Source organism: Curcuma longa, chromosome 9, assembly GCF_044706935.1.
Source record: "Curcuma longa cultivar G26 ecotype Majalengka, Jawa Barat chromosome 9, ITB_CL_G26_1.1, whole genome shotgun sequence".
In the NCBI taxonomy this organism is placed as follows: domain Eukaryota; kingdom Viridiplantae; phylum Streptophyta; class Magnoliopsida; order Zingiberales; family Zingiberaceae; genus Curcuma; species Curcuma longa.
In genome coordinates, this window is record NC_133869.1 from 10,539,515 (window position 1) to 10,552,967 (window position 13,453).

The following is a 13,453-nucleotide window of genomic DNA, read 5'->3' on the forward strand; positions in this document are numbered from 1 at the left end:
AAATTGTAATTGGTCACGATGGAGGAGGGTATTACTCGGCTTCATCGAGATTTAAACTCTTGTCCTCTTCTATAAGTCTGTTCCGTCGTAACCAATTCAATTATGCTCCGGGAGCACAATTTTGAGTGTTTACCTCATTGGTTGTTTTAATTGAAAATTCTATGGTGAACATTTTGAAATAAAGGCTAAAATTTGAAGGTAAAGTGAAAAATATCCTTAATTATTTTTAAGAGGGTTTAAACGCAAAACGCCTACTCGAGCAATGGCCATGTGGAAAAGGAAGCTAAGCGAGGCGAGGCCGAGCACCAATCCTTCCTCTTTCTTCTTGTTCGATCCCGACGGTTCTCAAGGAGCAGGAATCTTCGCTCCAAGACGCGGAATCGAAGAGGATTGCTCGATAGTTCGTAGGCGCATTAGGAGCATTTCGTGCTACTGTGTCGTTCCCGTCAGTGACTTTGATAAGGCGAGCGATTTAGAAGCCTCGTCGATGATGTGCTGGGCGTTTGGTTTGCGTCGTATGGAGTGGAGGGGTTGAGCGCTTGCACTCGTTGCGGCTGAAGGCATGGCGGCGGCGGCAGATCAGGGGAGGACAGGCAACGCCGAGAGGGACATCGAGCAGGTAAGGGTTAGGATGATTTGTGTGGAACACTGTTCTTTCACTTTGTTCAGTTGCGAAAATTGAATTGGGGTGAGATGTTACGCTGATTAGTGTATTATTCACTGTAGTTTTTGTTGCCAACACTGCATTTGCTTCACTGTAAATCAGTAGCATAAGCTTGTAGTTGTCACTTGGACTTCACTGCTCTGTAAGAGCTTAGTGAGTGCATTGCGCTTTACTAGAATCTATGTTAAAACTAAATGCTCAAATTTTTGTGCTTAATTCAAGAACCAAAGTCCCAGCTCCTCAGGCATATATGTTTGATGGCGCTGTTATAGTCTTTCTCTTGGGCCTTCTTGTAATTGTTTGCGTCAGATAAAATAGGTACTGCTTAACATAGTTCAGTTTAACAAACTAAACCAACATTTTTTCAAGCATTAAACTGAAACCATTCAGTATTGTGTACCCAGGAAGTTCTTTAAAAACAGTAAATGGGCGTTCTTGTTTATGCTCATTGTATGATGGCATGTTTTGAAGTAAAAAAATTCAGTTAAGGAGAGATGACCTGCAAACTTCATCAGGACACTGCCCTGAGCTAGATAAGGGGTAAGTTTGAAATAGGAGGAGCAAATAAATATATAAAATAGGGTTTTGCAAGCCAGTGGTGAGATTGGTTAAGGTAATTATGATGTAATCATGATATGAAACATCCCTAGCAACCAAAATTTTCTGCGCTTGTTTGCAATATTTTCAGCATAGAAGTTTTTTTTAAAAAAAGTTGAAGGTGAATCATAGTAGTAATATCCAAGGCTCTTAGGACATTATGAACTTTGCTGGTTGATTAATTGCACGACATGGTCTAGAGAAGACTAAAATAATGCTTGCTAGAATTGAATAAAAATTCAAAGGCTCAAATGATTATTTTAAATGAACCAAAAGGAACTAGTTGCCTGTTATTGTAGCATTTGTCCCTTCTAATTAGAGGCTATTGAAGTTTTTGTTGTTGGAAAAGTAACTATAAAATTTGCAAAAGTTTTTGCATGTGATTACCAATGTCTGTCCATGGTTATTTGTTGCCATTCTACTCTTCTGAACAAAGGAAATACTAATCAATCAGATGAATTAGTTCATTGATCAAAAGACATCACCCTTCATTGCTAAGTAGCTAAATTAATGATCAGATATTCCCGTTCTGGATGATTGACTGATTGATGATTGATCAATAGTCAATTACTGTCATTTGGTTGATTCGATGACTGAATTGGATGTCTTGAAGGCTCAATTGATATGGTTGGATCTTGAAACTAAATTGATATCAATTTGGGGGATTTAGTTGTTGATTCGGGGGATAAATTATCACTGACACAACAGCTCTGAAAGACTATCAAAATTGAACAGCAAATGCATGCTCAGATCACACTGTATCAGTCAGTAGAGTACTCAATTCTGTTTATTCTGGTACCAGACGAAATTGTCATTTACTAATGATACATTTCCCTTGGAATGTTCCATATTATCCATTATGGGCTAGTACAATTTACAACTAATTTTAATAGTTTTGTCTGGATTTTTGTGCACTGTGGTCTCTCCAATCTCAGGATGATCAAAGTGTTTATCAATTATGGACTCTTCCAATTTCCAACTAATTTTAATGGGTTTGTCTGGTTTTTGTGCACCATGGCCTCTCCAATTTCAGGATGATCAAATTGTTTTACTGTTGAAAGGATAGAAGATGAATGACATAGTTCTTGAAAGAATATAATATATTATTATATAAAATGACCCCCACGAAATGTATAGGTATATATGCACTTAGTGTATAACATCCAAATATTTCTTGCTAATATCTCTTTTGCAAAGTGCTAAACTTCTTTTGTATCTCTTTTCAACTTTAAGCGCTCTTTAGATCTAGCTGACTTCTTATTCAGGCATAGGAAGCTATTGGCCTCTACCATACCATTTGCCTTTTCTTATTGAACTTTAACAGGCTAACCAGCTAAGGAAGTTGGCCACGGGCCCATTCTGCACAACATTAGAATCCTAGATTTCTCTTCCAGCTGACTTGAAGTTTGCTAACTCATAGACATGCCCATTATTTCAGCCTTATCTATCACCACTCCTTTGATCAAGCAATGTACAGATACACATCATGGTGTAATATTGGGAATATTTTTCGAGCTAATGAATTTATGATGGTTGAATTGTGTGGCACCTAATTTTTTTTCTTATAATCTTTCATAGAAATATGCGTGCTTCTTCCTGAACTATGCCTTTATCTGTCTATGGTTTCAGTAAATGGACTTGTCTTGCACTAAAAAAATTAGGATTTCCCCCCATTTCTAACAGGCTATAACTGCATTGAAGAAGGGAGCATACTTGCTAAAGTATGGACGCAGAGGAAAGCCAAAATTTTGCCCATTCCGATTGTCCAATGTAAGCTCTATACCCATCTTATGCACAACAAATCAGATTTTGACATTTCCAATATGCTAACATACTGTCTAGTTGCACATTAAGATATACTTCCTCTCTTTCTGTGCTTCTTGGACAAAGATATTCGTCAAACAGTTACTGTAATGTTATGTTTAGCTGTAAAGAATACAAATGATCTATCACTACTAAATTAATTTTGTTTAAAGTTTGATATAACTTTTTGTCTATCCAGAGTTCAGATAAACAATCAAGGTTTCATGCTGTATAATAATTGCTATTATCTTCTTTTGTGCAAGCAATTAGACTTGAAATATCATATTCATTCTTGTTTGGTTGTAGTCCCAGATTGAAAGCGCGAGGATGAAATCTGATTCACAGACAATTAAATTGGAGAATGGATCATATGGACTGGTGAATATGGCAACAGACAGAAAATTTAAGCCTTCTGAAATTATGCCTACAAATAGAAAATAAGAAATATGACGTACAAAAATGTGAGTATGGAAAATGAGTAAGTTGTCATGATCACAACTAATCATCCATAAAAATATTGTGAATGAATTGACACGATTTACTCACATTTCTTAGCACTAAAAGAAGATTGAGTATTATAGTTTTGAAAAAGAGTGGTGGAAATTACATAAGTATCAACATTGTGAAAATTTGATGGAATCATGTGCTCAACTGGGAAAATATTTCAGTTTATAAGAAATAAACAGATGATTAAGGATGCTGTGCAAACTAATTAACCAACAAATGAAAGTTTTATGAAGATTAACAATCCACAACTGACAGTCATTCTACTTTTCAGATAGAATGACATGCAACTAACTAGATTACCAACATCAGACATGTATATTCAGTATCATTGAGTTGGATAGTTGTTTTCTTCACTACCCTCTACCCTTATTAATGTGTTGAAGCGGTTGGGAGAGATGCCCCTACTAGAAGCACAACCATAATACATACTTGGTCCTGTGGGATTGTGAGGTGGAACACCCTCTATTTTGGTGGGCATGGACCATGCTCAATTTTGCCTTTTACATCCCATCACGAGAGTTGAGGTAATTGAATAAGAAGGCCTAGGGTTTGCCCACACATGACCATCATGCTCAGTAATTCTTTGAGGTTCTAAGCACATCAAAGTTGCTCTCATGTTGCCATCAAGCTTAGATATAACAACTGAGGCTTTAATAACATGTGGAAGTAGGGATGTAACAATCCATTAACCACTTTGGAGGAGACGCCTCTTGCTATAACTAGGAAGTCCACACTTAAGCCTTACGATACTATTGTTGGGATCACAAGTGTCTCTGATACTACTGGATGAGGTTAGAGATTAATTTAACACCAGTTGCTAGATCTTCATGCCTCAAAGCACAAGCTTGTAGATCCAAATCCTGTACTGCTAGAATGCAAAATAAACTCTGCCATAAGTCTACATGATAAAATCTTCATTTTTGTTGGTGGTCGAATAATACAAACACAAGAAGAAAGATAACAGCAATTTAATGTACTTTGACATTGATGTAAGCCTACATCAATGGAGAAAAATCAAGTCTATATAATAAGAGAGAAAAGCACCATTAGAATAGGAAAAATCAAGGTTCACATTTTGTGCAAAGACCTTTTAATCGCTGTAAATTCACCTCTCTGCAATTTTGGAAAAAAGTGGAAAACTTTTTAGCGCTGCCTAGACCTCTCAATTCTCTTGCTAAAGTCCTTGTTCTCAGATAATCTTTGCTCCCCTTGTGCCGACCACCCACTCCGGAGCCTTAGATTACTACATCAAGATTTGACAAATTATATTTTGATACCAGTTGTTTAATCACATGTGCTTATGAAACCACGATATAAGTTTGGAGACTGCTCCAGCACTACCTTCTAGACTCAACTACTTCAAACTAGACACTTGCAGATCCAAATTCAATGCCTCTCGAGTTCGGAATAACTTTTCACCACAAGCTTACATGATGAAATATTCATTCCCTTAGTGAAATAGCATAAACCTACAAAGACCAACAAGAGTAATTTAACGCGGTTCAAGGAGAAAATCAACTATATAATATGGGGGGAAAAGTACAATGAAAATTGGTTAAATTGGAGTAGACATTTTATACAAGCGACCTCTCAATCCTCCCTATTCTCTCTTAATATTGATGGAGAAAAAGCCGAAAACTTTACTCCTAGCTCTATCTGGACACTAAAAAAGTCCTCCCCCCAAAACAAATATTTTCTCTACTTGTTTCTTGATCTCCAACAGCTTTTAGATGCACCCCACAACATCACATATCCTCCAGAATGCTTCACCAGTTATAAATTCACAACCGTCATGTAGTTCCAGTCGCCACAACATTGTAACTGTGAAAACTAGTCTCAAAATTCTAAGTTAATATCTATTTGACATTATGTCCCCAGCTAGGCCCAAAATTAGGTTGCTGGCTGTGTGTTGAGCCAAACCTAATAACTATGAAGTGGAAGAGTTCTGTCTACACTGATGTCATGGAGGACTCTCAGCATAGTGAATGAAAGATGATGTGAAGTGGTATTAGCATTGGTAGTGCTTACTGCATAGAATCTTCCATGTGGGATTTGCATTTTATATGCTTATGTTGTGGAGAGATCCATGTCCCTGGGTCCTAGAAGTATCTTCATTGGAACTCAAGGGCTTACAAGACTGCCTAAAACCCTTCATCTTAAATTGTGAGAGAAAGTAAACCCTTGAGTTTATGGTTGTGAGCTTTTTGTGTTAACTTTATTTTGCAACTATGTAGTTCTTAAACGGCGCTTTGAGATCTCTCTCTTCCCCTCATTCTTTCATGGCTGGTATTGGAACTTTTTCCCCCTCAGTTGGGAGGGCACCCTGATGGAAGAATCATACCTTTCTCCCTCACGAAAATAATCATATTAATAGCATTTTCAATCATATTTAACATGTATTATTCATTACTATTAAGTTGTTAATTATACTTACCAGGCATTATTCATTCCTTCTGATTCTCTGCAAATCTGTGATTTGTAGGATGAGTCCCTGCTAATATGGTTCTCAGGTAAAGAGGAGAAACACCTCAAACTAAACCATGTGGCAAGAATCATTCCTGGACAACGCACTGTAAGTTTCTTTCTCTGATATGAAAAACTTTGAGCAACAGAAAGTTCCATGTAACACCTACAGGCTTTTGCCTCTTGGGAGAGAAAATAGGAAAAATCAAGTGACACCCAGTAAATACAATAATACTAAAATATAAACTTACCGTAAGCCCTTCATTGGTATATATATTTAGGATTTTTTTATGAATAACCCTAAGTCAAATACTGAGAAACAGCGGCATAAAATTTTCTCTTTCTGCTTGTTAAAATCTAAAACTCTTTTTAAGATTTAATTACAATCCTTAGTTTCAATTTTTCCAAGGGAGTTCTGATTATTATTATACAATTGCCGCACAAACAGTTGAGAACTAGCAAGCTTATACTTTGCAGTCCTAAGCCTCAGTCAAATCCTAAAATTGAGATATAATGAACTAAAAGAATAAGTGAATATATGCAGTGATATCATGTTAGCTTGATTCCTGGAAAGAAGAAAACACTCATCTTGCATCATGGCTTTTTCAATCAATGGGGAATGATTGAAACATGTTTAGGCATGTACATTTCAATAATATTCTCTGCTAATAGCCTAATTTTCTCATTTATGGGTTGTGTTAGGGGGGGAATATTCCAAGATAACCTTAGGTATCCTCTCTACCCATATACAAGTATTATTAATGAATAAAGAATATTATAAGTATTCCCCTTACACATTACATATTTACACATGGGCCCGTGGCACCTAATGGGCTTATAGCACTTCCTCAAGTTGATTATACATTGTAGACACCAGCTTGTTACAAATCTATTCAACATCAGCTCTAGACCTTCTTAATGATTCAGTCATCTACTAACTAATCATTAGAAGTAACAAAAGATCTAATGATTGCATTAGATTGCAGCTTCGCTGATGCAGTGACAATCAATCTCTGCATGCTCGTTGTTTTCTTATAATACACAAAATTCGAGGCTACATGAATGAGAAACTTATATGCATCCCACAATACTTCTCGAAAGGAAAAGAAATAAGTTTCAAGTGCCATCAAAATGTAAAACATTTATATTGTCCACAGTCCACCATAACCAATAACCTTGTAGAATATGAAAGTGACAGCATATTTCTAAAAATTGATTGAGAAGATAAAGAAGAAACAAATGATTTAGGCGACAACAAGACATAGAATATAAAACAAAAAAGAGGATGTGAGAATCATGTCATAAATAGGTCATGTCATTTGGATTAAAAAAAGAATATAAAAGGAAAAATTATATTTTTTATAAAGTGTAAGATTGACTAATTTTATAAGGTTAATTTAAAATTTTAAATTATATGACATGAAAGTTACTAATATTTATGAAATAAACTATTTTTATAGCAAGTCACTTCATACCAACCCATTTATATATTTTGGTAATGTTGTATCCTTTTGACCCTGACACATTATGTGCATTCCTTGGATCTTAAAATGGTAATAAATGGCTATTCCTTTCACCAACAAAGAATTACTGTAGGTCTTTGGAGGATCAACCCATTCTAAACACAGAGAACGAACAACAAAATAATTAGAAAAATAAGACTACCACCAAAATTCCATGGCTGCCACAACTGTTTTGAATAGTTTAGTGACATCAATAGTTGAAATGCTACATTTCTTTAAAACCATTTGGATCGTGTATTTACACCTGAATTCTTGACTTGCAGGCAATTTTTCAAAGGTATCCACAGCCTGAGAAGGAATGCCAATCATTTTCTCTTATATATAGTGACAGATCACTGGATCTTGTAAGTCAGTCAACTCTTCTGATCATTTTCTTAATATATCCTCACATTTTCAATCATATCATGGTTTATATATTTTCTTCTACTTGCGTTTCTTGTTTGGTTGCATGTTGTTTCATTCAAATAGTAATCTTCATTTTTTCTATACAAGATATGCAAGGATAAAGATGAAGCTGATGCCTGGTTTGCTGGTTTAAAAACATTGATATCACATAGTCATCAGCGAAGAAGGAGAACAGAGTCTAGAAGTGATGGAATATCATCTGGTGCAACCAGTCCAAGGACATACACTCGAAGAAACTCTCCTTTGAACTCCCCTTTTGGTAGTAGTGATAGCATGGCTAAGGTGCTCTGCTTTTCGGTACAACCAGTCCAAGGACATTCCTTTTTAATGTTTCTATCATGCAGGAAAATTCTAACTCATGCTTTATTCAGGATGGAAGTGACACTCTTAGATTCCGAAGTCCATATGAAAGCCCAACAAAGAATGGCCTAGACAAATCATTATCTGATGTCATTGCTCATGCAGCACCTCCAAAGAATTTCTTTTCTTCTGATTCTGCTACTGGGTCAGTCCACTCTTTATCTTCTGGGTATTCAGATAGTATAAATGTGCATATGAGGGGTGTTTCCACAGATGCATTCAGGGTAAGTCTCTCAAGTGCAGTCAGCTCATCTAGTCAAGGCTCTGGTCATGATGATGGAGAGGCTTTAGGGGATCTATTTATTTGGGGTGAAGGAACTGGAGAAGCAATTCTAGGTGGTGGAAGTCTTAGATCTGATAACTATTCAGGTATGAAAGTGGATTCTTTTGTGCCAAAAGCTTTAGAATCTGCTGTAATATTAGATGTTCAGAATGTTTCTTGTGGTGGGAGGCACGTGGCCCTTGTAACCAAGCAAGGAGAGATTTACTCTTGGGGGGAGGAGTCTGGAGGTAGGCTTGGGCATGGAGTAGACACTGATGTATCTCAACCGAAACTAATTGATGTTCTTGCAACCACAAATATTGAACTTGTTGCCTGTGGGGAACATCATACTTGTGCTGTTACACTTTCTGGTGATCTTTACACATGGGGGAATGGTACATCTGCACTTGGGCTACTTGGTCATGGAAATGAGATGAGCCACTGGATCCCAAAGAGGGTCAATGGACCCTTGGAGGGGATCCATGTTTCATCAGTTTCTTGTGGACCTTGGCATACAGCTGTTGTAACCTCAGCTGGGCAACTGTTTACTTTTGGAGATGGAACTTTTGGTGTATTAGGTCATGGAGATTGCAAAAGTGTATCAATACCTAGGGAAGTAGAATCTCTGGGGGGACTACGAACAGTTCGAGCTGCTTGTGGTGTTTGGCATACAGCTGCAGTTGTAGAAGTAATGTGTGGAAATTCAAATTCTAGCAACTGTTCTTCAGGAAAGCTGTTTACATGGGGTGATGGTGATAAAGGGCGTCTTGGACATGGTGATAAAGAGAATAGACTTGTGCCTACCTGTGTCGCAGCTCTGGTTGAGCCAAGCTTCTGTCAAATTGCTTGTGGGCACAGCCTAACTGTGGCACTTACAACCTCAGGCCATGTTTACGCCATGGGCAGTGCAGTTTATGGTCAACTTGGAAATCCTGAAGCTGATGGAAAGTTCCCTGTGCGTGTTGAAGGGAAGCTCCTTAAAAATTTTGTTGAGGAGATCTCTTGCGGTGCTTATCATGTTGCTGTCTTAACTTCAAGAACTGAAGTGTACACATGGGGTAAAGGAGCAAATGGTCGATTAGGACATGGTGACACTGATGACCGAAATTCCCCAACACTAGTAGAAGCTTTAAAAGATAAACGAGTCAGGAGTGTAGTTTGCGGCACTAATTTTACTGCAGCAATTTGTATTCACAAGTGGGTATCTGGAGTCGATCAGTCTATTTGCTCAGCCTGTCGCCTTCCGTTCAATTTTAAGAGGAAGCGCCATAATTGTTATAATTGTGCACTTATTTTTTGTCATTCTTGTAGCAGTAACAAATCCCTTAGAGCTTCTATGGCACCAAATCCACATAAAGCATACCGTGTCTGTGACAACTGCTTTATCAAGTTAAACAAGCCCTTGGAATCTGATTCATCGTCTCATTCTGCTGCTAACAGAAGAGGAAACATCATTCAGGGATTGACTGAAATGGTTGAGGATGATAAGTTGGATTCAAGATCAAACACTCAATTTCCTATGTTTTCTTCATTGGAGTCCTTTAAACAAATAGATAATAGATCTAAAAAGAGCAAGAAGCTTGAATTTATTAGCAGTCGTGTATCACCAATTCCAAATGGAACTCTGCGTTGGGGTGCCCTTAATTTTTCAAAAACTTTTAATCCAACATCAGGAACCTCAAAAAAGTTTTTCTCAGCTTCTGTCCCCGGGTCAAGAATTGTTTCCAGAGCAACATCACCTGTATCGAGAAGGCTCAGCCCCCCTCGTTCTACCACACCAACACCTACACTTGGTGGACTTACTTCTCCCAGAATAATTTCTGATAGTTCAAAAAATGGAACTGACAGCCTCAGCCAAGAGCTTACCAGGTTAAGAGCTCAGGTAAATATGCATTGTAAATCTTCCATGGAGACATATTCTTGTTGCTTTGAGAGATATCCAGTATCACATGTCTGAAAAACAAAGTACTTGTTTAATTTAATTAATCTTGTGTTAAGAATTAGCTATTAAAGGTCAATCTCAATAGCCAAATTCAGCCTTTCTACTCATTCTTGATTTGAATATGGTTCTTACGTCCAGTAGAATTTCTGGTAAGTGCATTGTGCATGTCATTCGTCTCATAGGGCCTCTTGTAACATTCCAGACGATCATCTTTCTGTCTGTTATCCTAATTTCATGTGTTTTACCACATTTAAATTAAAATTCTATCCTTTCAAATGCATGCATTCTTGGCTCCAAATCTGAAATGTTGGAGTTTGGTATGTTTAAACATGCACTTTATGCAAAACTTCTGCAATAACCGACCACAAGTGTCTGAATTTCATTGGTTATGCATCCACTCAGAGTTGCTAATTTTATTGACTGATAATTTTCATGCTATGATCGTATAATTGAAGCTGTTTATTTCTGTCTATCTGCATGATTAGTTGTCTGGCACATGTATCACTTGCAAGTCAAGTCAGTTCAGAAGTAGTTATGGTAATCATGATGAGTTAACATGAGATCATGATGTTCTCGTTAGCTTGATTATAGTCAAGCCGCCACATTATATGTGAACCATGATTGGCCTGTTGACCATTGTAAGTAAATTGTTGGATTGTTTATATTGTGCTTTTATTAGATATACTGATGTAAGTTTCTTAAAATCCGGGCAATGGATGATTTCCATTTATTTATTGTGGTAGTAAATGCAACATTTGCATCTTTGTAACAAATGAATAGGTAGCAAACCTTACTCAGAAGGCCCAGCTTCAAGAAGTTGAGTTGGAAAGAACAACTAACCAATTGAAGGAGGCTATTTCAATTGCTGGTGAAGAAACCGCAAAATGTAAAGCGGCTAAAGAAGTAATCAAGTCACTTACTGCTCAGGTAGATATGCGCTTCCATTTCGTTAAACAATCACTCTGTCAAAGTATTATGCATGCATAAATGGGAATTCAAATCACAAGAGTCAAATTTCACACGACCCACCCCATATCTTTGATCATTCAGGATTTTAGCTGCCGGTTAGGCAGTAGAATACAAGAGCAAAACATTTGGAAAAAAAGGTTCATGAACTATTCAAATTTTAATATAGCTTCAAACTGTTTAAGCAGTGGATTGCTATTGTTTACACATTTTTCGTTACATCGCTACCTTGTTTTAATAGTTGAAGGACATGGCTGGAAGATTTCCGTCAGAAGCAGCTGCAACTTACAAACTCCTTCAATCGGCATCCTTCAATTCTAGTCCCACGTCAAGTGGTATCTCCATTGCAACTGTCGATCGATTGAGCAGCTCATTAAGTTCTCATGAAGCAGATGTAAATGGTTCCAGTGGTGTGCTAATCCCCAACGAACCAAGCCGGAACAATGTGGGTAACCCCGTACCAAGAAATGCAAGCAAAGCAGTTGATCCAGATCCTGATCATGAGACTGAATGGGTTGAACAAGATGAGCCAGGAGTGTATATTACCCTTACTTCTGCTAGAGGCGCGAGAGACCTGAAACGGGTTCGCTTCAGGTTTGTCCAACTTATCTTTCTTTTAATGTATTATGACCAAACAAGAATAACCAAGTAGGCTTATGGTAACATAAAATTATAACAACAATATTGCAAGTATAGGATTAGGCATACGCTGAACACTATTCGAAGTGTAGAAGCGGTTTTCGAGTGAACTTTAATCTTTTATTTTCCCCTCGCATTACACATTGTGTAGTTATTATGAGTGTTTACGATGTTTGACGATATGTGATTGCCAACAACAAATGTGGCAAGCAACTGCTATTTCAATGTTCCTATGAACTTATGTTTCCACTGGTTGAGCTATCATTTACTGCATCTTATACACTTTGCATTTCGTTTTTACGCAGTCGCAAGCGGTTCAGCGAGAAGCAAGCAGAACAATGGTGGGCTGAAAATCGACTGAGAGTATACGAGCAGTACGATGTGCGGATGATCGACAAGTCCTCCACAAATGCATCAACTGATGAAAAATCTCATTGAAGTTGACTTCAATAACATTTGCTTCTTCTTTGGAGCCAAGCTAGGAGGGGATGAAGAAGCTCTAACTTAATCAATTAGTCCTTGTAAATGTCAGTAATTTTTTTTACACCCTCAGGAAAGATTGGAGGGCCTATTTATAAAGAAGTGGTTGTTGTTCACTATTTTTTTTAAGAAAAAAGAAAAGAAAATCCCTTCAATTTTCTCATGTAAAAGGTCAAGTGTTTTGAGCTTGGAGAATGTAAATCCTTTGTTAGTTTTGCTTGGGATGAGATCAATTTAGTCAAGTGCTAAAATAAAATTAGCAATGACTTTTTTAAATTATTGAGTTAAATACTAATTTTATAAACATTATGTTTCTGATATTAAATATTAATTAAAATATAATTTTTATTATATTTTTATGTTTGATATGTGTATGACTCAAGTATATAAATAGAAGATGAGAATTGTAGATATGAGAATGTTAATGTGTATATGTGAATATAAATGGACAAGATTAGAAATGAAAATATTAGAAAAAAATTAGAGTTGTATTTAGTGAGAAAAAATTTGACAAACACATTTAAGATAGTACATATATATGTGCTTAGATAATTAATAAATATTTCAATTAGATGATGTGAAATTATGATAAATATGCACATTAAAGATTAAAAAAGAGTTAATTAATAATAATAAAATATAATTTAATTAAATATAAATAATGATATAATAAGGAGGATAGAGTCCAATTAGAAGACTTGATTGTTATTAGAAAATATTTTTAATGTTTTTATGACTTTTTATATTATAGGGAATTTGTATATTATTATTATTATTAATATTTAATCAAATTTTGATTATAATTTATATAAATTTAAAATCAATATTTTGATAAAATAATA

General features: G+C 36.4%; 1 protein-coding gene across 1 annotated transcript; it reads left to right on the forward strand.

Moving 5' to 3' along the window:
* The first annotated feature begins 500 nt into the window (after window positions 1-500).
* On the forward strand, window positions 501-12,852 carry LOC141834560 (PH, RCC1 and FYVE domains-containing protein 1-like). Its single transcript, XM_074721878.1, has 9 exons — window positions 501-619; window positions 2,945-3,031; window positions 6,054-6,143; window positions 7,821-7,901; window positions 8,050-8,244; window positions 8,334-10,466; window positions 11,307-11,453; window positions 11,734-12,086; window positions 12,437-12,852. The coding sequence occupies exons 1-9, from the start codon at window positions 563-565 to the stop codon at window positions 12,567-12,569; spliced, it is 3,276 nt and encodes a 1,091-aa protein (XP_074577979.1). The 5' UTR covers window positions 501-562; the 3' UTR covers window positions 12,570-12,852.
* The last annotated feature ends 601 nt before the right edge of the window (window positions 12,853-13,453 follow it).